At 40.2% G+C, this 26,951-nt stretch overlaps 1 protein-coding gene across 3 annotated transcripts in view; it reads left to right on the top strand.

Moving 5' to 3' along the window:
• The window catches only part of SAMSN1 (SAM domain, SH3 domain and nuclear localization signals 1), a 276,633-nt gene extending 256,752 nt beyond the window's left edge, over nt 1–19,881 (top strand). For all 3 annotated transcript variants that reach the window (XM_064469960.1, XM_009508378.2, XM_064469973.1), the window contains 7 exons: nt 1,322–1,393; nt 1,976–2,131; nt 4,180–4,300; nt 5,727–5,878; nt 8,142–8,348; nt 9,364–9,514; nt 18,886–19,881. In XM_064469960.1, the coding sequence (XP_064326030.1) occupies nt 1,322–1,393; nt 1,976–2,131; nt 4,180–4,300; nt 5,727–5,878; nt 8,142–8,348; nt 9,364–9,514; nt 18,886–19,091 (1,065 nt within the window). In that variant the 3' untranslated portion in view covers nt 19,092–19,881. The remainder of the gene's footprint in view (nt 1–1,321; nt 1,394–1,975; nt 2,132–4,179; nt 4,301–5,726; nt 5,879–8,141; nt 8,349–9,363; nt 9,515–18,885) is intronic.
• Nucleotides 19,882–26,951: the final 7,070 nt, after the last annotated feature.

Raw genomic sequence — 26,951 nt, 5'->3', positions numbered from 1 at the left:
GGAAGGGAGCACAATGGGTGCTTTAGAAACCTAGGGGGAGATGATAAGATGGCTTGTGTGGCTTGGGGGGAAGAAAGCAATGGAGAGCAAGGAACTGGTTTGGCTGAAATCACATGGGCAAGGTAAATGCATTAATAAATACAGGAAAACCTGTAACGTGGTGGTCTGAAATCACTTATAGTTTTTCCCTTCCAGAGGGGATTTTGAATACTCAGAAATATGCTGAGATGATATTGCATAGTATGTAATAGTAAACCCTGCTTCAAGAAATCTCATACTGCATTAAAAGACTTCCACTTAGTATGGAAGAGTGAAGAAATTTCAAAAAAGGAGTCATTCTGGATTTAGCTTTGAGTATTGGTGAAGGTATAAAAACAAGCTCTTAAACACACTGTAGAGTTGATAAACGTCCAAATTCTGCTGCTATTAGGGCCACACTTAAAGGGACTGGTCATCAATGCCAATTTTATGCAGTTTGCCACCATGGGCAGTGCAGTGTCAGATAACTCTGCCCGGGCATGCCTGGCAGGTATTTCTGTGTGACCGCTCTTGCAAAAATCTGCTGCACCACTTCCCTCCTTACCATGTCAATTATACACACACAGAAAGGGTGAAAATTAGAAGGAAGTAAAAACAATCCATTCACGGTCTCTTAATGCACAGCTCAGGTGATGCATCCTTTCTTATGTGCTGTGGCACTGGGAAAAATTGTACCCGTGTATGTTTAAAAATCAGATCTTTGAATTGGTGGGTTGGGAAATAAAACACAAGGACCACCTAATTATTCTGTTACTTAGTCCCTCCAGAACCTACGCATTTTGGAAAAAAATGTATTCATAATCCTCGGCGGTCCTTGCTGATTCCTGTTGGTAAAGAGCCATAAATAGTCTCCCCAGCTGCAAAAGTAAACTATAAATTGCCACATTTGATGCCACCATAACTGACTCCATAGCTTGTAAAAAAATTATGGAAACACCTTTTTTTCTAAGCTCACAATAGCAATCTTACCTAGAAGTAACTCTTGGATATCTGTGTATAATTAATGTGAAACTGATGTAGAATTCAATCACATCCATGATCTGGTTAGTATTTGAAGCAGTATTGGTTCTCTTATTCATTTTTCTGTGTCTGACTGTACAGTCACAATTTTTTCCCCATATAGTCACCTCCTAGTTTGTTTCTAGCTCGATGTAGTAGTTCATGGTCCATTGATCTGGGACGAATTTTTAACGCAAACAGGTGACTTGACAGTTGTATTTAAGCCTTAATAACAGAACAAACCACCATCAGTGAGTCAAGGTTTGTCTTCTCTCTTTCACAGCGCACAAGCAGCTTTGGAAGTTTTGACCGTTTCAGGCATCACTCGATATCAAAGACAGACGACTCAGCTGAGGTCTGTATAACACAGTTTTACTTTCTTCAGTTCGCTTTCCCACAACAGTTATGCAAAAACATTGGGAAACTATTGTGTAAATTTTACACTGGCGAGAACTTTGCTTGTGTACCTGGGTCAGTCTGAGTGATCAAGCCCTTGCCAAAACGCATCACACCTACACTTTGGTACTTTGATGGGAAGATGAGAAACAATTTTTAAAAAACACAGAAGTGCACTTCAGGTTGTTGCATGCCCAGAGGAACTGGCATGTATATGCAATGACACATTGCATACAATGACACAGAGGTGTCATTTTTGTTTTCAAGAACCTGCATAAATCCCCTCTATTCTTGTTTGGATTAATAAACAATAGGAAACAATGTTTTCTGGCATAAAATATATTTTCTTTCTGTCGTTCACACATAGAGTGGTGTGCTGCAAACCCGTTTAGGAACTCGTCTCCCCAGGAAAATGGCTATGACTGACTTTTGTCATTCTAACTGCATTTCATGTCTTTAATATTTTTCTGTGATTCCTATTCCACTACACTGAATTCCATTTTCATGGTGAGTTGTGGCTTACTTTTTTATTTTGAATCAGATATCTGAGTTGGAGACTATAAGTGACATTGGAGATGCAGGCCAAACTAAAGCAGCAAATAATGGAAGAAGTTTGGGTAAGAAGATGAGAGCCATTTCCCTTACCATGAAGAAAAAGATGGGTAAAAAGTACATCAAGGCACTCTCTGAGGACATGGTAAATACAGCTTAAGAATCTCATGTTTGATGATAATACATGTCAAGTAAAAATGTTATGTGCATTTTTCCTGTTCATGTTTCAATTGTCATCAGTCATGACAATCCATAAAAACATGGTAACACATACTGAATTAAACCAGCTTTAGTATGTACCCTTTCTTTCATGTGCATGTTAATGTACACACACAAGCACATATACAACTAAAGATCACACAGTAAGGGCCCAACAGAGACACAGGAGTTTTACATCACTGAATTTTGCTTTGTCGTTAAGGAGCATTTGTGTAAGCATCACAAAAAAAATCTCCTGATATGGATGCAAGGGAGTATCGGATGAACCCCATTTGATACTTAACATGTACAAAATGCTTCATTAGAATAATTTATCTTTCAATACAAGAATTATTTTCAAAGTCCATTTTATAGATGTCAGCCAGCATTCTAGAGCACAAGGCATTTGCTGTATCTGCTTTTACCTTATTGAATCTTAGTGAACCTATATAAATTAAATATAAAAAACATGTAATGTTTCACACATTGCAAAACACTGTTTTCTCAATATGTTGTGTCAGTGAGTTCCAAATTTTAAAAAACATAAGGAAAAAGGACTTTTCATACTAAAAAATCTACCTAGTCTGCATCCTGTCTCACACACGTGTCAACATCAAGTAAGTAGGGAAAATAAATAAGAAACTTCACAAGCAGAAAATAGTTTCACAGGATACCTTTAGACAGTTTTTGGAAGTCAATGACAAGGATTCCTATTCCATTAGTTCAGTTTGCATTTTTTGCTAAAAGTGCAATTTAGAGAGGTTGCAATCCATGATTTTTATATTATGACAAAGAAAAATCAGAATTTTGACATTTACCTTCTGCACATTTACAGCAACAATTCACATGACAGAGACTCAATGAATTATCTTGTTGGACACACATGTAGCATAATCGTCATTCCTGCAGGAGATGATGACAAACAATACTGACCCAGTGATTGGCCGATGGGTTATGCTGCTGACTGGTGCAACAAGCACTGCCCTTGCTGAAAACCAATATAGTCTTTCATTTCAATGCTATGCCTTATATGTACCTGTATAAGTCTCTACTTCATACATGAGCGATCATCTTTGCTTGACGTCAGCAGCCAACTGATGAATAATTAATATTTCCCCAAATACAACGTAGCATCCTAAGTACAGCAGGATATTTCAGTTGCATCAGAATATGCACATTGAGAATGTGTTGAAATCTGCTGAAGAAATTCCTTCCTTTTTAAACTCATCGTTATTTCATTTAGTTGTTACATCACCCCTAACTTACCTGTGATTGAAATATGGATCTTATTGTTTTGAATAGGCGGTGATTCCTGAGGTGTGATTTAATGTTATAAACTCAAGGGGCCAATTTCATACACCATTAGATTTTGTGACAGAAACATGCATCTGTTAATTCTGAAATGCACTGGATTTTGAGGCCAATGTCTAGGACGGGCAAAGTGGTGAGCACAGTGCTAGGACACACTGACGCCATATCTGTATGCAAGCTGTCTCCAGAACAGCGTGGCTTGGGTGCCAGCCTGTCACCAGGTGCCCACAATTTTCAGAAGTTCAATGCAAAATGCAGCTGCGCCAGCTAGCACTTCACCATGCACTTTCAGAATTAAACTTTACATTTCCTCCTCTGAGACATCCAGAAAAAACACCTTATCTGCCTGCCTGCAAATTTCCCATTACAAGCCTTTGTTGCTGCTGTGGTATATTGTAGTCTTCCAAGATGGAGAATCAGTTTAGCTGCTTGAGCTGGAGTGGAATGTAGTGAGTGGGGCAGAGAGGAGACAGGGGATTTCTCCAAGATCATAAGGTGTTAGGGGTAGTGCTGGGCATCCTTAGTACCAGGCATCAGCTTCTAAAATGCTTTTTCTAATATAGTTGTTCTGAATAAAGCGTAATGATGGGTTACTCTCCAGTGATGATTTAAAAGAAAAAAAAAAAACAAATATTTGTCTAAAATACATCTCTTGGTGGTTAACGTTGGATTTTTGTGTTAAAGAGTGAAGAAGGAAAAGATGACAGTGATCCTGGTGGTGGAATACACACTGAGAAAGTCTCCCTAAAAGCCAGTGACTCTATGGAAAGTCTCTATAGTCTGAACAGTGGCCAAAGCTCATCTAGTAAGTACAAGATATCCATACTTCTTATTCAGTCACTGGATCAATATTGTTATTGTTTAAGTCTGAGGTATCAGAGCTGGTGATCAAAAATGTGATAGTAGAGAGCTTTTCAGTCTGGCAGACAAAAGTGCAATTTGATTAAATGGGTGGCAGCTAGCGTGGCTACCCTCTCTCCAGAAATAAGCTGAGTGTTTTTAAGAGTGGAAATATTAACTGAAGTAAAAAAAATAGCATGGATTATAGGGGATGTTGTTAGTATATACACCATAACTGTTTTTTGGGGTTATCAGTGTGATGGTGCTGGCACCCATAGAGGTCCAATCACTGGGTGCAGCCACACAAGCATCCTTTCTGGGGGTAGTGACTGTGAGTTCATCCCTCTGCCCTGCAGATGTGAGGCAGACAAAGCGAGAGGTCTCTCTGAGATGATGGGTGATGGGAGCCTGACCTGGTGGCTTCGGGTCATGATGCAGAGAGACACAGTCTGCTTCTCTGCAAACCCACTGAAAACCCTCCTCCAACAGGGTAGTCTTAGTCAGAGGGCAGATGAATCTCTGATGAGAAGTGGAGTTTGCCTCCACCTCTCTATCCATTGCTCTGCTGTGGACATTTGCTGGGCAGCAGGCCACAGCTGTCCATGATGATGTTGCTGTGCCATCACTGCAAGCACCACGTGAGCCCTAAGTGGGGACTCGAGCTGCAGTCCAGACCATTTGCACTTAGTAGTTAATCTGGCCCTGAGACGGAGCTGTGCACTTAAGCAATCACCTCAAACAAAACCATTTTTATGATCATTTTCTATGATGTGATTTGTGAAAATTGGATATGGGAGTTTACTTCCAACATACTGCTGCTCTTATCTAAAAACATATTTGGATGGGATATTGCAGAGCTTGCTCAAAATTGCTTGAATTACTCTGCTGATATTTTATTGCTCAACTTGGATAAAATGACAGGCAGAAATGTTGATAAGATTAAAATTTCCCTCTGCAATGCAGGTTCCTTTGATGTTTCAGCTAGCTCTGTAATGGCATAAAATAACTTCTACCGTACTTGTTTTCATTTCTTTGAATAAACAGGAGAAGTTCAGCAAAATTAATTCCCTAAATTGCATTTTTAGAGTACATTTTATTAATCTGCAGAGGTGATATTTCAAAAAGTCTGTAAGTAAAATGTGTAGTCTATTAGTATCATGACCAGAAAAAGATTATTGTAGGGAATATGTTAATGAAAGATCTCCTACCTATTTTCTTCAGTCTCTGTAGTATGCTTTTTATTGAATGTATTTTCCCTGGAATGTGTCAAAACCACAGAGTACACTCTTTCTCTAATTCTGTGCTTTTGAATACTTTCGTCTCGGCTGCTGTGCAGAATTGCATGTCTGGGCATTTGGTGCGGGAGATGTCTCAACTTGGCTGTCTTTAAGGTGGGGTGACCAGCTGCTCAGACGGAACAAGCAACAGGGACAGCCTCCGGTTTGATGACGAAGTCCCTTACAGCGGGCCCTTCTGTGGTCGAGCCAAAGTTCACACCGATTTCACACCAAGTCCTTATGACACCGACTCTCTGAAAATCAAGGTAAGACAATGACCACGACTTCTTCTTTTCCAGTAAGAATGTCAGGGGGGCATTTCTTACATGTGAAGAATACATTTACTAATGTATTTTTAACTGTTAAGTATGTGTAACACCATAAAAGCAAGACCAATCTGGTTTTGCAATGCTTCTGTAAGGACTTAGTTCAGACAATGCTGCAAAGCCAACTGCTGCTAAAGGCTTTTAAAGGCATAGACTCCAGGTAGGTACCTCATCGTGATATTTACCTGGATACCACAGCTTTCCTCAGAGTAAAGTACATGTTGCTTCCCACACGCTAGGTCTGGAGCAAGAAAAACTTGAGTCTCATGGGATGTGAAGTTGCCTTCCCAGCTTTTTCAGTCACAACTAGGATATATCAAGAGCTCAGTGACACCCATTGTCTTTTATGAAACCAGTTTGCCTTTCCACTCAGCTTTTCTTTAAGCATACCTTTGAATTATGATTTTTCTCTGGCCCTGACAACACGGCAGGGGTGTCCAGACTGTGTGAGTGAGAAAAAAGGAGCTCCAGACGTGGGCCCAGTTGAATATTACTAAAAAAGCCCAACACTTTTCTCCTCTCTCCATGCACAGATCCATTCGGTATCGTCATCCTTCAGGCTTCTCCTGTTTGTCATTTGGACTTCTTTATTTTCCCTCTTTCCAGATTATAGTCACACTTCAGCATCTTTTCTTCTTCTTCACAGCTTCTTATTTTGTCAAAATCCTTACCTGTATCTCACTGCAGTCTCCTTCTCCTCCTCTCAGGCCTGCATTACAGCCATTGCTCTGCCAGTGCTTGCCGTCTTCACCACTTGCCCTCCACTTCCACCCACACCGAGGGCATTTCTTTCAAAAGAGTTTAAATGGTCACGAAATGCCAAACATCTGCTGGCTCACAGAGGTTCCTTTTTTAGTCACTGGTGTGGTTTATTTTAGAATTACAAACTGATACTTAGGGTTTAAATCCCCTGCATTTATGTCACAAAATTTCAGTACCCTGAATCAGAATTCAAACAGCGTCTGTAGCTTGGCTTACAGCCACTGCCTAATACTGATCTGCATCCATGTCTGACGTTCCTGAGCCTCCATGAGTGTGTAGAATAATATGTGTGCTTAAAGGCCTTTCAACAAATGTTTGTTTAGTTTCAATTTCAAATGTGCTCATAGCGCTGAGCTCCAAATTCGGACAAAACCAGGTCACTGGACCACAGTCAATTTCATACTTGGGTTTGTACCAAAACTAGGGTGACCACTTTACTTGCAGTTTCTTGACCAGACCAGAAAAGATTTGAAAGTTTTGGAGCTGTTAGCAGGTATTTTAACAAACTGAGTTTGATTTTTAACTTTGTAGCAGAATGCCAAATGAAGTGTGTAGGTGGGGATTTGTTGCGTAACTCTTTAAAGACTGTCAACATTTTTCTAAGTTCTGTAGTACCTGCCCAGGAAAGAGGACTCTATTCTAAGGTCGTGGGAGCAAGTTGTGTTGGGTGTATGACATAGATGGGAGCCCTTTTACTAAGAGAATTACTCAGAGTAACTGTTTGGCTGAGCTGAGACCTTGGTTCCTACAGCGTGGCTGTGAACTCCTCTACCAAAAAGCCCCCTTGAAGTACCTGTGTTGTCACTCTCTTTTGCACTCACATTTGTGAGTGAATGAACAAGTGTGGAGAGCTGAAGCCTTTAGATCTGTCTGCTGAGGCATCTTCCACTATTTTCTCAGTAAACTGTGTTAATAATAGTGGGAAAATCTGTCAGTCCTTTGGGAAAGACAGATTGGAAGATATTAAGGGAGTTAAATGTTCTTTATTGCCTTTAAGAAATGGAGCCACTGCTTTTACTGTAAAATGGGAAAGATATGCTTGTATAGCTTGTATATCTCAGCTATCAGTTTTTGAAGACCCTTGAGATCCTGGATAATAAGATTATTGTGTAACCTCACAGAGTTCCCTTGCTTTTTGCCAAAGACATGCCCACTCTCCATGGCAAAAGTTGATTGCTGATGCAACCCTATCCCTTTTCAGGGACCAAGTGTAGCACAAAAAACCATGAGAGGGGCTGCTTATGCTCACTTATCCATCGCAAATGTTTGGAGATAAGGACTAACTCAATTTTCTGTAATTATTTTGATGGGATTTTATAAAAGCAAAGGAGTTAAACCTAGGTAATTATAAAAAGTTACTTTGAACGGAGCAGTTAAGATTCTGTGGTCCATAGAGGAAAACCTACATGTAACAAACCAGATTTTTTTTTTATTGTTCTAGAAAGGAGACATTATAGATATCATCTGTAAAACCCCCATGGGTATATGGACAGGCATGCTGAACAACAAAGTAGGAAACTTCAAGTTCATTTACGTGGATATTATCTTGGAAGAGGAAGCTGCACCCAGAAAGATAAAGCCGCACAGAGGAAGCAAAAGGACCAAGCCTAAAACATTGCAAGAGCTCCTGGATTGTGTCCACCTGCAGGTCAGCCAACGCAGTATTTGAAATGTTTCATTTCTGTACGCTCAGGTTTGGATGTCATTTACAGGCAGAAGTGGAGAGGCAGGTTTCCACAATTTGGAGGTCAGCAAAGCAAAGCAGATTCACGTCTCTCTTTTGTCTGATGTGAGTGGCTCATAGAACTGCATCTTATGACATCATTTAGTTAGGGTAAGAGACTCCATATGAAGAGGCACAGTGGTGGCCTGTCAAGTCACTGTAACCTGACTGCAGCTCTGTGCCTAAGCATGGGAAGTGTGTGACTGTGGACACTGCAGGGACAGGACTGCAGCCTGACTCCAGTGCCAACATTTAGAATTTGGGTTTCTAATTTCTCACAGTCTTTAGGGAACAATAGTCTTTTTGCACTATGCTCATGTTGTGCCTCTCTTCCTCTCTGCAACCCTAGCTCTTGACTGAGTATGAAAGCATAATTAGGTCATGATTTACAGGTAACATTTTTAATAACAGTTATTGCTCTGTTGCTGATGCAAACACTCCTTTCCCTGGTGTATGCACAGAGTTTCATACCACATTGACACACAGCTTGAGGGGCACCATGTGTGACACAGCATGGCTGAGGGCTCCCTTGGCTTCTCACCCTCGTCTATATGTAAGGCCTCCCTCTGTGCAAAGGCAGAGCACACCCTACCTTCCCAGACCCAGTGTGGGAGGCACTCATAGAATGACACCCCCCCCGCGTCCAGACACTCAGCAGATTAAATAATTTCTGGCAGAGCTCTGTCCTGGACCGATTTGCTGTCGGACTCTGTTAGACAATTCAGGCACAGATGCTGGGATGGCCAGGAGAATCCCCAGACACCCCGGCCTCTGTTGTCTCTTCCTCTCCAGCTCTGGTTTTATGCCGAAGGCAGGTCAACCAGACTAGAGAATGGAGCCCATTTCAACCTGACAAAAAAGTAAAAGAGAAATTGTTCCTATTCCTCTACTAAGCATAGTGCTTGTTTACATGAGAGGATTTGCTTGTTTCTTTTTGTAGGAATATGCCTCAACTCTGTTGCTAAATGGCTATGAAACTTTAGAGGACTTAAAGGATCTACAGGAGAGCCACCTGATTGAATTAAATATTTCAAACCCAGAAGACAGGGCAAGATTTTTATCAGCAATTGAAAATCTGCAGGACTATGACAGTAAGTGTTTAAGCTTTGTAAAGAGTTATGTGCAAGTTTTAACTGAAGAGACATTTTTAAAGAAGTAGTGATTCTCACACTGATGTGTAAGTTGATTTTTCTTTTAAATATGAAACATGGATTGTTCTTATATTTGTTCAGATAGCAAACTGTACATCTCTTCTAGATATGTATATGATTACTATACTAGTAACACATGAATGGTTTAAAATTTCCTATTTATAGGTCCTACACTAGAGATTGGTAGCAACTATTGCTTAAGAACAAGTGGGTTGGTGACCCAACCCACAGAAAGGCTAAGTGACTTCCCAAAAGTCATAAGGTTTGTGCAAGAGCAGAAAATAAAACCTCCCAAACTCTCTGCTAGCACCTTAACCAAAATAGAACTTATTTCAAATAGCTACAGCAAAGAACTTTCTTCAAATTTTTATAAACACCATTTTGCAGAAGAGTGGAGTTTTTCCTTCCCTCACTTTATCGCACACTTAAATCCTTATCCAAATCAGTTTCTTTTGGAGAAAGGTTTTGTTAAAAAAAAAAAAAAAAAAAAGACACTAATAGCTGGCTTGCATTCTTTTCTCAGAATGAATCTGACTCAAGTTTCTGGTGAGCTTCTGAAAGCTGATCATACAGTGTGTGTATATGTCTGTGTATTGACTATGTTTTCTTCACTTGTTCCTTTTGCTGGGAGGGCAAAATCTAGGATACAGAACAGAAAATACCTTTCTCGTGATATTTTAACGATATTTCCAGCCTGACTTCTAATTTTAAATAATTTATTTGAAATTCCTAGAAACTACAGCTAAGCATCTACTTAATTAGACAGTCAGCAAAACAGGAGATATTTTCCTCTTAATATTGGTGCATACTCACCCCTATGCTGAGCAGTCATTTCATCAAATGTGCACTTGCAATTGGGAAGCATCTGAAAGAAAGAAAAGGAGACCTGGAAAAGCAATGTCTTCCTGGGATATTTTAATATCAATTCTTGTCAGGTGTCCACTTTTTATCTCTTCAGTGGGTAGGTAGCTTTCCAATTCTGACTCCAGCACATGTACCTATGTATGCACATACCTGCATGCACATATATACCCTATGTGCTTCAGTACAGAAATCTCTCTGGGTTTCTAAGCATGTCTTTGGCTACCTCATCCATTCAGTTTTCGCTGCAGGTGTTCTCTAATCTCCCTCTTTGTGTCTCTGCTGACCTTGTTTTTTACTGTATGTTTGGGCTTTTTCGGGACCCCATTTGTATGTGCAGTATTTCCTGTTCTTAGTCAGCTTCCAGGGAAAGGTAAGGTTCTTGCAAACACGTTGGAGAGTCATTAAAAGGGTTTTCTTTGCAACCAGGTTCAGTAGTTCTGGTCTATAGTTTTGTGAGATGTCAGGCTAGGAAAAGACTCTTGAACGGCTGTCTGTGTAGAAGTAGTGATTGAAAGACTGAATCCAGGAAAAAAAAGGATTCATCAAATGTGCACTTGCAATTGGGAAGCATCTGAAAGAAAGAAAAGGAGACCTGGAAAAGCAATGTCTTCCTGGGATATTTTCCAAGAATTGTATTGCAGGGATCTAGCTGGAAATCATCTGAAAATACATTTGTTTCCCTAGTTTGCCCTTAAACTACATATATTTGTGTATACTTCTTGGTAACTAGCCTTGCTGCACTTTCTGCACCTTTTATTGTGTATGTTTTTCTATACCAATATTTAACACACACACGCACAAAATTAGTGAAAAATGCTAGATTGTAATTTTGCAGTTTTGCATCAGTGTGAAAAACAACACCAAAACATAACGGTTTTTAACATACCACTTGAGTGTCAACTGTTCTGGAGCAGTGAGGATATGGTTCACTACTTACATTCCTTGTGTAACAGAAAGCATAGCAAGCAGCCTTAGACACCTAACCTTTCTAGAAGATGACACCAAGTTTTTCTTTTTCTGAAGGTGTCTTAACACTTAATACCCTACATACACCTGTGCAAGGTCTTTACATGTCCCATACAATGAAAATTAATAAATTTACCTTAATTATCCAAAAAGGATTCTTCTTAATTGGCAGCATGGGATTAAGTCACTTCTGCAGGCAAAACAGTGTCACTGATGTTATCGGTATGGTAGACTGTTTAAATTCTTTTAATGGTTCTGGAAATAACAACATAAAATCTTATGAAGTGTCCCATGCTTCAAAGTCACTGATGACACTGTAGTCTCAGATCAAGAGATGAAATGAGTATTTCCTTCACATCCACTTTAGATAGGTACAGATAATCTTTCTAGTATTCAAATTCAATAAAATAATATTCCCCCCAGATTTATGAATACTCACAGGGACCAGAACCAAGACATCTTTATATACCATGCCAGCTATAAGCATTCATTTAAGCCTAGTTGAGTTTCGTAAGACTCACGTATATTTTAAGGTAAGCCACACATAAATACTTTTTTGGTTTGAGATACTGTCTTGAATCAGGACTGAATCAAATCATTGCCTTTTCTGGTTGCCAAAGGTTCATAGCATTTGTCATGTGACTGATAGGGACAGAAGAGAATTTAACAGCCTGCTCTAAAAAGGGAGATACTAAAGACTAAAATTGATAGAAGCTATCTCTTAAGTCGTTATAAAGAAAGACAGGGAGTGAAGATGATCTTGGGAATAAGCTCAGCATGAGTCTGACTTTGTCCGAATCATTTGACCTTTTTGTCCTTCTGTCAATCCGATTGGAAAATTGGGTTGAAAGAGCTAGGTGTTACTGTGAAAATGAATTCTGCATCTGAACTGAACTTTCCTAGGTCAATATTTTTTTCTCCTAAGTGGGCATGACTCAGTCCAGCATAAATGATTTTTTAATTAAAATTGATTTTCTGCATTGCTTAGAAGTGAGCAGCATAATTACCCACAGCTACAAGGTAATCTGTTTACTGGCCAAGAGTATTCTAGATATAAGTTCAGCACTTTTCCAGGTAAAAGCTCACTCTTTTTGCAAGCTTTGTGAAAAAAATATACTAAGGCCATAGACCGTATTTACTGTTCTAAGCTGTGTGAGCCAGCACAGGCAGGACACAAGAACAACCACAATACCACAGACGAAATGCAAAGAGTAAACTTATTTTCGTTACCTTGTCGGCCGGGGGATCCCCAAAGCAGCATCCGGGCGGAGGCACACAAGCGGGAACGCAGGCACTGCAGAGCTCAGTCTATGCTAGAGGATCACTGAACCTGCTGGTTTCGCCTGTATTTCAGGGATTCGCACAGGTTAATTTACCACTGTGCTTCGATGCAGGAATCTCAAGCATGTTCGACAGGGCCTATCGATGGCCTGTGTTACAAAAACACAGATGTTCTGCTTGTCCAACACACAAGGCCAAACAACAATTACTATGTGTTTTTCGACACCCCAGCTGCAAGTTACTTGAGCGCATTTACAGTCCTCCTCGCCAGTCTTCTGTTATTTTCCCACATAAGCCCATCTTTCTCACAGAGCTTGGAAGACTTCCATGTTTTGCATTACATTCGTGCTCCCATGAAGCACGTGTCTGAATAATGAATGGAGTCCCAGGTATAGTCCAGAGTTGAAATGCAAGGGTTTCTGAGTTTTTGCAACTCTGCTATTACTGCTATTACAACAGCCAAGCGTGCTGGAACATAGCCTCATTTTACTAGATTCTACTATAAATGTAGTAAACCAAGATATAATATTTCTTTAGTGTGATATCGGACATTGTGAAATGTCCAGATTTTTTTACAGGGCTTTAATTTCTTTTTCGTTCCTTGGCTTTTTCTTGACATTTATTGTGTGTTATACTAAGTGATTTCTTCCTGCAGCATACTTGCGACTATATAATTCATGTTGCAGAATAAATAGTTATTGAGTTTTCTAAAAAAAGACCTGCAGCAATAGTTGCCACATTATATGCTTCTTAAAGCCATCCAAAATGTAGGATTTCTGGCAGTGAGAATTTTTTTAACTTACGTTTGATTTAATTTGATTAATTTGAAAGGAAAAACTTCACCCATCTTATACCAGGAATTAAAAAGTAAGTTTTATTTAGCAAATGCTACCACATAGTGGTTTTTCAGGTACTGCATTATCTTCTTTGTACCTTTCCTGGGAGTCCAGGCCCAAATTCTCCATTTCCAAGTACTTCACATAGCAAGGCTATCCTAGAACTGCAAGGTCTTGTAAGCTCCTTATGACCCTCCCCCCTTCCCAGATCTCTTTTCAGATTTTCTATAAATTGATCAGGTCTACATATTTGGGACAAAATGATTGGTTTCCATGAATTCATGGCTGGGGAGGGAAAAAAAAAAGCTCTTTTTCATAAAGTATGTCTTAATAGCTTTCCATTCTGCTCCCAGATGGCTTCTAGACAGGAGATGGATATCTGTGCTTTTGTAGGATGCTATTTTTAAAGTGAAACAGTTGCTGGATGGTTAATGAATAAAGTAATAAAAGACGTTTGGAACTTTTTTCTTAACAGCTTCCAAGGACACATGTTTTTGTGTGTGCAAAACAGCCTTGATTCTCTTCTCACTCAGATGATTTAAGTCAAGAGGTTCGTTCCTGAAGTCCAGTGGGTTACATTAGTCTGAAGCTATTCTGAGTTAAAGAATTACTTTATCGAATACATGCATAGAGTTTATTTTATAGAAAAAAAATGGTGCATATGTGCAATTTGGGGGTAATATCTCCCCACTTATCTCCCCAAATCCACTTCCTTCTTACTTTTCATATTTAAGTGCCAGATCATACTCTGAATTCCACTGCCAGTACCAGATAAGGTTTGTTCCTTATTTATTGTACTTGGACAGCAAGATAGTAGATAGCTGAGGACATGACTTTCAGTTCTCAGTTGCATTCCTTACGTGAGGGCCTAGCATCAAGAGTACCATTTTACACTGGGCAGTCTCTTTAAGTATATGGGATTACACAATACCATGCCAAGGTCAAACAGTGCTCCAAGATAATCTCCCCTTCTGTACTGTGGTACAAATCATTGACATGGACATAGTATTTCCAGATTTCCCAAGGAAGCTCATCCTTGCATGAGTATTAGTATTTTTCGCCTATTTTTCAGGCACATCTGTTTGATTCCAGATTTTAGAGAAAAAAGAAGCTTCTCATTTCTGTTTCCAACATAGACTCTCCTCTCACAACAGCTCAGTATCCCTCACAGAAAAGCTATGCCACTGACTTCATTGAGTGCAAGTTTTTAAGTGGCATGTCTGTAAATATCCACAAAAGATTTACTCCTTTGAGTCCCCAAAGTGTTGCATGTATGTATAGAACCACTTCAGGTTTCTCTGCTTCTTTTTCAAGAAATATTGGTATTTACTGCTTCAGAAAGATCCTTTCAGAGTTTGACGCTTTGTGAGTTTTCATTGTAACACTGAGGTGATCTAACTGGTACAGGCACTACAGTTTGATACATGGCCTTCATACGTACGTAGGAGGTCTAACATCAGCCTTGAAGACACGCTTTGTTCTATTTAGTTATTGTATGGTGCTGCTTAGTCCGTCACCACTGCACCTTCCAGGAAGGCACGCAAGTGACTCAGCCTAAAGCATCATACTCCTAGCCCAGTTCACCTTCTGGGCAAAACTGACGAAGACAAACTCTCAGAGGGCTCGCTCACAAAGTACGGCTTGCTGCTAGGCAGCCTTTTTGTTCCAAGACAAAATCCAAGCCTCCTGCCACTCATCTGGTTTAAACCAACATAACCGCACAGAAGTCAGTGTGACCTCTGTAATTCTTGAGCTGAATTGCCTTAAACCTAAGCTTAAAGTGCCTTCCTAATCAGGAATTTAAACTTATTAAAAAAGGGAAAAAAAGCTGGTGGAAAAAATCCAGATCTATCCCTGCATTTGTCATGCACATCTATGTCACTGAATAACAAATATTCTTTTCAAAGAGCTAAATAACAAGGAAGATAAGTATGCATCACACATCTATTACCACGGCTAAAGGCCTCACATTTTTTTCATGAGTCTGAATATAATCCTACCGTCTAAAGTAGTATTAGAATATATGTGTCAAAATGATTCATATCTTGGACTCTTCTGGCCATATCATAGACAACAATGACTGAGAGCTATTTATCTTATATGAAACTGCTTTACTGTAGAAAAATGATAGGTCTTCCATTTGTTGATAAGATAGTTATTTCTGATGATTCTGCAATATCTAACGGCAGTTTAATTTTATCAATTCCTGTTTTCTGTGCATTGTATCTTTCTTCTCACGTCCAAAAGATTAAGACAGAAAACTTCCCTTTACTAATGTAGAACTTGAACACGTACATGTTAGAGAAAGGAACTAAGCAGAACTGAATATAAGAGCCAAAATCTAAAAAAAAAAAAAAAAAAAAAAAAAGTGTAGTTTCTTTTCTCGTGAAGAAGCATCTAAAGTTGTATGCTATGTTTATTTATAATACTCAGTATCTTGTTCAAGTGGTTTGGTAGTTACTGCATAATATTTAAGGCTGCTTTAAAGAGAGCTTAAAAAACAAAAAAGCACCAAAGTTTGCTTTCAGTCTTTTCTTCTTAAATATGAGGCAAATGTTTTTCAACTTTTTCTGCTCCGAATGAAAAATAGAAAATACAATATTTGTACTGTGTCTGAACATTTTTGATTTTCAGTTTTTCATGTAAAAATTCTAGTACCATGGGAAGGGACAGAAGTTTTAAATTTCTGTATGTTTTCTAAATAGAAATTTCTTATTCTCCTAACTGACTGAAATGCAGATTTAAAAAAAAAATATCTCAATTTCAGCCTTGTCTGTGCCTTCTTCCCTGAAACACACAAGAGAAAAACATTGCTACAAAAGAATTCAGACTCTGTTTTTCACATAGGAATTACTCAGATTATTACAACTAGTTACAGGGCACTATTACACTGACTGAAACTGTATTTTCATTTTAATCCACTAGTTACTTGGTCTTCTTTCCACTGTAACACAAACAAAGTGGAGGTAGGTTCCTCTTTGACCTTGAAAATGTAAACAGGATTAACACTTTTTAGGTCACTGCTTGCCAGGGCAGCAGACGATGCTAGAGAAGCTAATGAAAGTACCAGCAAGCAGCATTAGGCTGATGAGGGGATTACAGGGGAGGGCAGGGGAGCCCTGCCCGCAGCTGCACAGGAGGACTTCACCCAGCCACCAGCTGAGCTCTGCCAGCCCACAGTGACCAAGACCTGGGTCATCCAGGCACCGGTGGGATGGGTGCGAGGAGCTAATGACACAGTTTAGACAAGGCTTCACTGGGGCATCTGCTGTTATTTGTGCTAAACTCCTTTTGTTGCTACTAATAGCAGCAGTAATAGCTTCACTAGTGTAATGCCTTTTGTAATTCTTTCCTGACTTAAATCAGAAATCAATTGGACTCTAGGTGATCAAATATTTTCCCTGCAAAGAGAGATAACATTTGACATGACAAACTGTGTTCTGTAAAGTGAGAGGAGATCAAACAGTTACAGATATCAATTAAATCTGCTGAAAGGTGTACTTTTTCATGCAACTGCGATTAACTATTAATTTATTTGGGAACAAGGTGGGACTGCTATTCCTTGTAAAGCATTTAAAGTATTTTTTTTTTTTTCAAATACAACAGGTTATGCCTATAACCTCAGGCTTAATGAACAAATTACTAAACTGAGACTTTGGATTTTTTTTTTCCTCAAAATTTAGATTAATTAACTTAATTAGGCAACTGAAATTTAGAAAATATTAAACAGATTTAATCAGTCCAAACAAATCTACAAGACTTCCATCAAGACCAAAAAATGTCTCTCAATATATTAAAATGCTTTGTGAAATATATTTGTTGAAAGCTCACACAATGAAGAAAGGTACTGACTCTCCTGCTGTTCCATTTCAATATTTTCAGAGTGAAACATTGCAATCTTTAATTTCTGATTTACTTTTTGCTATATAACACAAGATGTAAAAACAAACAAAAAAAAAAGATATCCAAATTTAAAATCTTTCCCATCTTACCAAACCTTATAACTTCCAACAATTGAAACAAATGTAAGTATGAATTTTCCTTGTAGAAATTTTATAATTCTGGGACATAAACTAGATTTAGATTTTGATGAAGGACCAAGTCCTTCATGTACAAGGCCTTCCATTCTGCCTAGACTTGAATTCAGACAGCTTAAATCTGACTAGAAGTTCAAAGCTAACTATGTAACCATGGAGTAACAAGTCAAGTGAAATAAGGGAACTTTTTTTGCAAAAGCAAAAAGGTACCATTTTTCTGAAGGGCTAAAATCTGGTGTAAAACCACTTGTTTTCCTATGAGATTTGCTCCTTATGCATTGTTTGGAAAGCAAGCCAGTTTTTGAAGTAAAAACACAGTTACAGGAGGGTGAAAATAAAAAACAAAAAAGTAAAAAAGGGAAAGATTTTATATTTTATAGCTTGCTTTCTCAAGAAACTTACTGTGAGTAACCATCACGAATTTCATAGCCAGAGTATATGAAGACAAACTTTGACCACAAGTAATATTAGTTTCATGATATACAGGTATAGCCTGTCTGCATGGCACCAGCTTCCTGAGCTTTTTTTTGAGATACTCTCACCAAGTTACAGACTTTCGTGTTTGAACAGATTAGTCATACAGCAGCTAAACAAGGACAATTATTCACAAGATAATTTGCTTCTACTTAGTTTTTTGAACAGTGTTCAAAAACCGTACAGCAGGAGTTAGGCTTCTTAGCTTTCTCTGAGGCCTTTGTGTTTTGGACAATAACCTTCTGGATAGCAAGCTAAGCTTGGGAAGTTTCCATCAGCCACCCACTCCCATGGAAAACTCCAGTGCTTTAGAAAACCCGACTACCATATCTTTATACTGAACACTTCTGAAGACCAGCACATTATATCTCATTACACAGCGCACAGAGTAGTTAAAATGGTGGGGGTTACATTTAAAAGCCACAACATCTATAATGCAATGTGTTATAAACAAGGCACAGTAGCCTACCTGATTAATTGCATGAGCAGGCTCTGAAATACATTAATGTGGGAGGGGAAAAGCTGCCATCTCTACTGTGGGCACCTGCGGACAGCCTGAAGGACCTCAGTATAAAGGATGAGGACAAAGTCTCCTGCATTCATCTCTGAGCAACATACTGCAGGATCAAAGCCAACCTCAACATCAGCTTAGATGTTGTTATACTCATGTAATCATATTTTCAGTTCTTTGATGCTGAGGTTTCTGTTTCTGATAGATAAAATATTTGGATGTAGTCATGTGTATATTAACAGCTCTGTTTCTACAGGTTCTTTAAGATCAGCCATGTTGCTATCTCAAACTCTTTCCCAGGATACTTATTCTGACAATTTTTTTCTTTTCTGTTCTTTCTAGTTGAACAGCAGCAGAAAAGTGAGGGTAGTCAGGAGACACGGAGCTTAAGCCCTCACCATGGCTTTGACAAATCACAGTTAAATGACTGCCCAAGAGATTCTGGCTGTTACATCTCATCAGAAAATTCAGATAATGGTAAAGAAGAAGCAGACCCAGAAACTCTGTCTGACATGGTGCAGTCAATAACGATCACTGAGTCGAACTGATTCACTCCTGCTGCTTTTCTGCAGATTTTCAGAAGCGACAATCAGGTTTGCTGGCGTGATGGCACAGAAGAAGAACACAAAATATTCTCAACACCAAGAATCTACTTCTGCCTGATGTATGATGCTCTAGACTGTTTAATATGTGGACACTTCACAGCCGAATGTTAGCTGATAATAAGACTGTCTCATGGTTTTCTCTTCAATGAATCCACAGACAGTTCACTGAAAAAGTTTACACATATTTATAAAGATTTGTACAGTAAATGCATTTTCTATAGTAAAGAGAAATGTTTTAGGTAGTGGTACATAATCTGGACGTGTTCATTTCTGGAAATGTCCAAAATGTAAATATTGTATATATTTATTTTCAAACCTATCAAAAAGTAGACTAACATCTCCTTCTCTTTATCCTGGAGGTACAAAACAGCTATAGTGTGAATCTGAATCAAGCTCTCTGTGTTCATTATCTTTTAGAGAACACAGCCATCTGAATGACTTATGCACTGGCAATTTCTTTATTGTTATTTCCACACCTGTTCTCATTCTTCCCAAGCATTACACAGAGAATGCAAGCTTGGAGAAAAAAAAAAATCAGTATCAACGCTATGTTTTTGTAATAATTTTTTGTGAAGTTCTTGCCTTTTGTGTGTGGTGTGAAGTTTGTTAATAGGGTATTTGTTTGTATACAAAACTCGGAAGCTAATATGGTTATTGTGCACTGTTGTCTTTCATATGAGATTTTATTGTATTTCCCGGTATATTTTGTACTGGAATACACATTTTAATTGCCTGTCTTCTTTTAGAGTACTTCCTTCAACAATAAAGAGTATCATGGGTTTGAGCCCTTTAAAAACTACTTGATTTTTAATGCGGTCATTACATTTCAAAGACTGCTCTGTTCTAAGACTAACACAGTAAATGGCAACTCCACGGAGCATTTTTATCATGCATAATAATCTGTGTATCAAATCAATAGAGGAACATTTTGCTCACTAATTAGTCACACAGTTTTCATGATTTAAGACATTTTGTGTTTATGTTAAAAAGATTCCACACATTGCTGACAGCTTAAAATAAAATCACCTTCAGAAGAGATGAAACACAGAAAGCTCCCCCCCAAAAAGAGTTGTTCTGAAGAAGCTATAAACAAATGGAAAGCTTTTCTCCTTCCCCCCCCCCCACAATGGAAATGCTTTCTGTGTTTTTCATGACCCCTCAGATGGCTACTGCTGTTGGACTCCTAATACACAGATCTGCTTTGAAGGCTGTAGTATACAAAATGGCGATTTTAGAAAGTTGCATTAACTAGATCTCAAAGATTTGGATTAAATAAACTCTGTTTAGAAAAATAAACAGGAATGGAAGATGCTAAGATTTTTTCTTTTTTTAACTTATTTTTTATGCTGCCAACAATAGTCATCATTTAGCAGCAATGACCCCATATTGCCAGGCATTGAGGGGATACAGAATCCCTTGACAGGATGAAGTATGTGAGAGCTTGTATCAAGCAGCTATATTTGTTTCTTAGTGCTTTTCTAACCACTAGTGTCATGACACGCAGTTCTGACTTCACTTAATATGTCTTTAATAACTTCTGAAATAATGTATTTGGATTGGCTTCTATCATCTCCTCATTCTAGAGAAGGACTGAAATCAGTCTGAATTCCTCTAAGAGGGGCTTACCTTTTGGCTTTTGTGGCAGAGGAGCTTAGTCTTCAGGTTGCTTCTATCTAGACATCTGTAAAATTGCTGAACTTGTAAAAATATGTTGAGGCAAGCTTAAATACAATTTACTGTCAAGAAACAGCTAAGCTAGCTGGGTCAAGGACTAACAACCACAGAGACCAGAGATGTGCCGTGATACAAATACCCTGAGAAATCTTTATCTGCATAGGTTTGCAAATGAAAATAGGCCTCCCTAACTAGTTACAGTGAGACAGGCAAGGCTTTCAACTGAGCAAAATACCCAACAGCTGCTATTATTTTACAGGAATCAAACCCTGCGTAACTTGGACTGATGGCAAGAGGATAAAGGCATAAGCGTAAGTAGTTAGTAACTATGGGCATGAGCTGTGGTTTAACCACTCCTGTCTCTAATCAGTAAGGCTTTGTCCAAAGGCCTTCTTGTTTAGAAAAATGTGTCAACTCTGAAAACTTGTTTGTGTCAACCGAAATCCTCGCTGCCCAAGTTACAGAAGGCAAAGGCAGACACTGGGAGAACGAAGAACCGCCCACTGTAGGAGAAGATCAGGTTCAAGACCATCTAAGGAAATGAAGGTGCACAAGTACATGGCTTCACTAAAGGCAAATCGTGCCTGAAAATTTAGTGGCCTTCTACAATGGGGTTACAGTGTCGCTGGATAAGGGAAGAGAAACTGAGGTAATCTACCTGGACTTGTGCAAAGTATTTGACACTGTGCCACACAACATCCTTGTCTCTAAATTGGAAAGACATGGATTTGACAGATGGACCACTCAGTGGATAAGGAATTGGCCAGATGGTCTCACTCATGGAGTTGTAGTCAATGGCTTGATGTTCAAGTGGAGACCAGTGACAAGTGGCATTCCTCAGGGGTCAGTATCAGGACCAGCACTATTCAATATTTTTATTAGCAACGTGGACAGTGGGATTGAGTGCACCCTCAGCAAGTCTGCTGATGACACCAAGCTGTGTGTGGTGGTCAACACACTGGAGGGAAGGGATGCTGTCCAGAGAGACCCTGACAGGCTTGAGAGGTGGGCCCGTGCAAACCAGATGAAGTTCAACAAGGCCAAGTGCAAGGTCCTGCACGTGGGTTGGGGCAACCCCCAGTATCAATACAGGCTGGGCAGAGACTGGATTGAGAGCAACCCTGAGGAGGACTTGGGGATGTTGGCTGATGAGAAGCTCAACATGACCCCACAATGTGCGCTTGCAGCCCAGAAAGTGAACTGTATCCTGGGTTGCATCAAGTGTGACCAGCAAGACAAGGGAAGTGATTTTGCCCCTCTACTCCATTGTCATGAAACCCCACCTGGAGTAGTGTGTTCAGCTCTGGGGGACCCAACAAAAGAAGAACGTGGACCTGTTGAAGTGTGTCTAGAGGAGGGCCACAAAGGTGATCAGAGGGCTGGAGCACCTCTCCTGTGAAGGCAGGCTGGGAGAGTTGGGGTTGTTAAGCCTGGATAAGAGAAGGCTGCAGAGAGACCTTATTGCAGCCTTTCAGTACCTGAAGGTGCATCCTACAAGAAGGCTGGAGAGGGACTTTACAAGGGCAGGTAGTGATAGGACAAGTAGTAATGGCTTTAAACTGAAAAAGAGTAGATTTAGACTAGATATAAGGCAGAAATTCTTCACTGTGAGGGTGGTGAGGCACTGGAATAGGTTGCCCAGAGAAACTGTGGATGACCCATCACTGAAAGTGTTAAAGGCCAGGTTGGATGGGGCTTTGAGAAACCTGGTCTCTTGGAAGGTGTCCCTGCCCATGGCAGGGGAGATGGAACTAGATGATCTTTAAGGTCACTTCCAACCCAAGCTGTTTTATGATTCTATGATTGTTCAAGGCATTTGTAACTTCCTGTGAAGGCAAAGCAGATTAGATCTCAAACTGAGAAACTTCCGTTCTCTCAAGCTATTCTGAGAAAAAGAATGAGGAAATTTTGTACCACAAAGAAAAAGATGCTTTTTTCTTTCCTACAACAAGCATACCCAGCCTTCTTTCATCCTCTCAGTGGTCTTGTTAATCACACTGATCATGGATTAAACTGTTTGTAATAGCATAAACAGTTCTCTGATCGGCTTTAGTGCTGTGCAAACAGAATAAAAGGTAATTCTAGAAATTGTTGAAGAAAGTCTGGTGGAGATCTGAGCTACTTTTGAGGAATCTTTAAAATGTCCCAGAGACAGGGAAGGGAAGGGAAGCAGCAGAGGTTTTGTTCCTTTCTGTTACTTGCTCAATGGTGTGATTTCCCTTTTAATTTTTATTAATCTTCCGCTATGATCAATGAGGACTATAAGGTTTGTAAGACTCTTATTTGGAGATAAGCGAGAGCCCACTGTTCCCTGTAATTACAAAGCATACAAAAAGATGCAAAAACAACCCAGTAATAGTAGAGGTGAAGCTAACAGGGCCAGCCCTACTGGCCTTTAGCCAGTGGGGATTTCCCCTGCCGCAGAAGGCTGCAGTGCAGCTGCAGCCCACTTCCCCCCAGGGGTGCAGGTTTGGGCTGGCTGCTGGCACGTGTGCAGCCGCCTGCCCACAGCAGAAAGCTGGTAACTCAGAAAGACTTAGGTGACCCACAGAAAAATGCAGGTGGTGGCAGACGAACTCGTCCCTGGTGATGAACCACCTCTGGTCAAAGTTAACATCGCTTTTAGCAGCATTGCCTCATGCTCAGCCCCATTTGACTGCTGTTCACAGATGGCATCACATTAAAGGAGGACTGCTCTACTGTAAAAAAGGGTAGCAGAGTGCCAGACCACAGACCTGTGGTCCACGTAAACTAGCCTGCAGATCCCAGGAGTCAGCATCCTGCTCTCTGGGGTTTACAACAAAACTTGTGAAAGTCAGTGGGCATAAATGCATCAGCGTAGTGGCTAGCAGCAAAGAGTGTTTTGCATTCATTTTGCTGAGGTGTGAATGAGCACATGAAGCATAAGGCAGAATGTGGGCATACTTCTGGAAATTCTGGAGGAGACTGACCTCCAAGGGACTCAACTAATTACTGTCTGCCAGCTGGACTTTGCTGCGCTCGTGCAACACACTGAGCCCAGCAGTCCATCCAATTTTCCACCCACCTTACCGTCCAGTTGCCCATCCCATACTTCACCATCCTACCACTGAGTGGCCAATCTCCTGTGATGTGACAAAACCCACAGCTCACTAGCCATGATATAAAAGGGGCCTTTATACCATAGAGCTTGCTCCCAGATAGTGGCAATTAAAATAATTTCTGGCATTGTCAGGGGATCTGCATCACACTGGTGGAGCCATTAGGAAAGAAGGCTGGTGCAGAGTGCACAAGGCAGTTTTGAAAGAAAAAAAAGATACCTCAGGTGCTCTGAACCAGACAGGCTGGTTTCTACATGTCACTAGGTTCACAGGATGAGTACAACCTGCCCCTTTCCCTGGAAATTAGCTGTACCATCAAGCCAAGGTCAGTACAGTTCTTTCTGCCCACAGATACAAACATGCGTACACACACAAACCTGTGGTGTCAACAGGTAAAGGAAAACATGCCATAGTCTCCTCCAGTGCCTTGGGTCATGTTAGCAGCTTGGTGTCTGTCCTAAGACAGCCTCAATAGCAGTTTTGCAACTGAGTCACATGTCATCATACATGGCTGAGCCTTCTTCCATGTCAGAGGGAAGTAGTACCATCACATCTAGTAACAGCATAGCAAACCCTCTGCCAACAAACCACAGCTTGAAGCTGAGGTTTTGGGTTACGTTAGCCACTGAAGAGACTATTTGCATCACACTGATGTCTGCTGGCTGTGTATGTTGTACTACTGCTTTGTGCAATGACACTCTTTGGTCATTTCCAGGAATATTTAATATGGAATGGTGTAAGCACCTTCTTTTCATCTAAGGGCTCCGGCATGAGGTGTTCACTTGCGTCCTTGATCTTTGGTTCCTGGTATGCGATAAGCAGATTTTTCCCTACATCTCAGGGGAGAATGTGGAAAAGGCTGTCAAATGTCTGTGTAGAGCATTCAGTTTGTGTGCCTCCAGTGTTTGTCCTACCTGATGAACCCATCAGCATGGAGCTCCTTGTCTGACTCTAAAGTTCTGAGGGCTGGCCAGAGGGCTGGCACTAGCTAGCATCCTTGCCGCAGAGAGACAACCAGCCAGTGATTCTGTCAAGCTCTGTATTTTACCTGGCCCTTGAAGAAGGGCTTGTCTGTCCACTGGAAGACCAACAAAAGTGGTGTAAAAATCTTCTATTTACTCCTGTCTTGAAAAGGCCAAGAAATACCACTACAAGCACATGGCAAAAGGGAATGAGGGATAGTAATAAGTTCAGGGAAACACAGCTGTTGAATGTACAGAGTCACATCACATATGCATAATAAACAGCAGTCATTGCAATGAACCTGAATTTCTTGGGAAATACATATTCTCTAGAAGGAGGAAATAGGTGGGAGGCAGTCCATGATAGGCAAGGGGCATCTGAGATGGTCATTTCAATTTTTGTGGCCAGACAGAATTTGGTCTGATACACCTAGTTATCTGCACCAGGCATGAGATAGCAATAGCATGGAAAATCTGCCTGTGCCAGGAAGTCATGCACAAATGAGAGACAAAAGAGCTGAAGAGCAAGTGGTGTTCCTTACCAGTTCACATACCTTGGCTGCTTAATTTAAACCTGGACAGCGTCCCACAGTGCGTGCATTCCCTGGACAGAGCCCACATGTCCTCACCTCCTAAGGCCCATTCCCCACATCAACCAAATACATTAATGCCCTCCTATTCACTGGTGCTCTGATGTGGGGCTGTGGCAAACCCCAGGCTTTCTAAAATGATCTGCATTCAAAGACCTCAGGTTTCAAAGTCTGATTCTCCATAGCTCCTCCATACTCGCAGTGAGTGAGGGTTAGATGCACACTTACTACTACTATCCCATTACTTTTCCATCAGAGAAGCTGTGCAACCCAGGTGTTCCAGAATATCTGTCGCCCTTCCCCAGTCACGGTTCTGGAGCTGTTCTCCACATACGGAAAAGCTCTATTGTTGTGTGTCATACATAGGTTTTTAGGGTGGAATATCAAAGGTGTAGACATGTTGTGCAACTCAGCATCAGGACACAGGGACAGGTTAAGAGCGTGTGGGGCCATGAGGCAGTTTTGACAGACTGTGGGCAAGCTGGTTGACACTGTTTGACTACCAGTCATGTCCATATTGCCAAGGGAGGAACTGGGAGGCCTTCAACCTGAATCATACCCAAGCCTTCACTCTCCTGCAGAAGGAGGCAAACGGTGTGAATCATAGCTGCCTTGAACGCAAACTAACACCGCCAGCCTTTTGCCACTTCTCTGTGGAAAGAAACAAGGTAAGTAAGGTAAGTTGTGTCTGCGACATACGTTATATCACAAATCATTCTAAAATGTTCACCATCATATTGGAGAGCAGTCCCTTGCTGGCTATCAAAAAAATATCCTCCAGGGGAAGCACTTCTTAAAACACTATTGGCAATAACCTTACACTTTACAGAGTGCAAATGTAAAAGAAAGCCACTCATGTGGGAAAAACACGCTTCAGAGAAAAATGAATATAGCAAAACCGAGGAACTTCTGTGCTTTCAAAGAAATCACTCTGTATATTATCTAACTGCTCTGCCTCCTAAGTTTGCTCTCATCTTTAACATAAGAGGTGAATGACTAGCATCATTCTTTATGCTGGCATATTAAAATAAAATGTAACTTACTGGAGAACAGTTATTTCTCTTTAAATACTTTTATGGTAAAAATATACAGTAAATACTTATTTTACCTCCTTTTCCATCTGTCTAGCTATATGGCTATTTAAAGACAGGTGAAGTATCAGAAGAAGCTAGAAGATTATTAGCGTAACTGATAGCTCTGCACCACTCAGTTAATGCTGTGAATATGCTTACAGGACATCTACCTGTCTTCTTAGTTCTGCTTTATTTTTAGACAAAATGTACCAGCAATCATTGCTTATTTTAACTTTGTCAAGCAAAACATGCTTTGTAACCTAGAAAAGGCTTTGGAGGTGTTGCTTTCTCATTTTCCTTTCAGAGTGAAGGGAAAGCCATCGTTAGTGGAAGTGGTTGTGTGATCAGTGACTTTGTCAGGTATGGCTTCCCTTCATTAGAGAAAAAAATGGGAAAAACTGCCTGGTTTGGACTGAAGTTTTCC

This window comes from Phalacrocorax carbo, chromosome 1, assembly GCF_963921805.1.
Source record: "Phalacrocorax carbo chromosome 1, bPhaCar2.1, whole genome shotgun sequence".
NCBI lineage: Eukaryota > Metazoa > Chordata > Aves > Suliformes > Phalacrocoracidae > Phalacrocorax > Phalacrocorax carbo.
The sequence above is the reverse complement of the archived record's forward strand: the minus strand, read 5'-3'. Positions and strand labels throughout refer to the sequence as shown.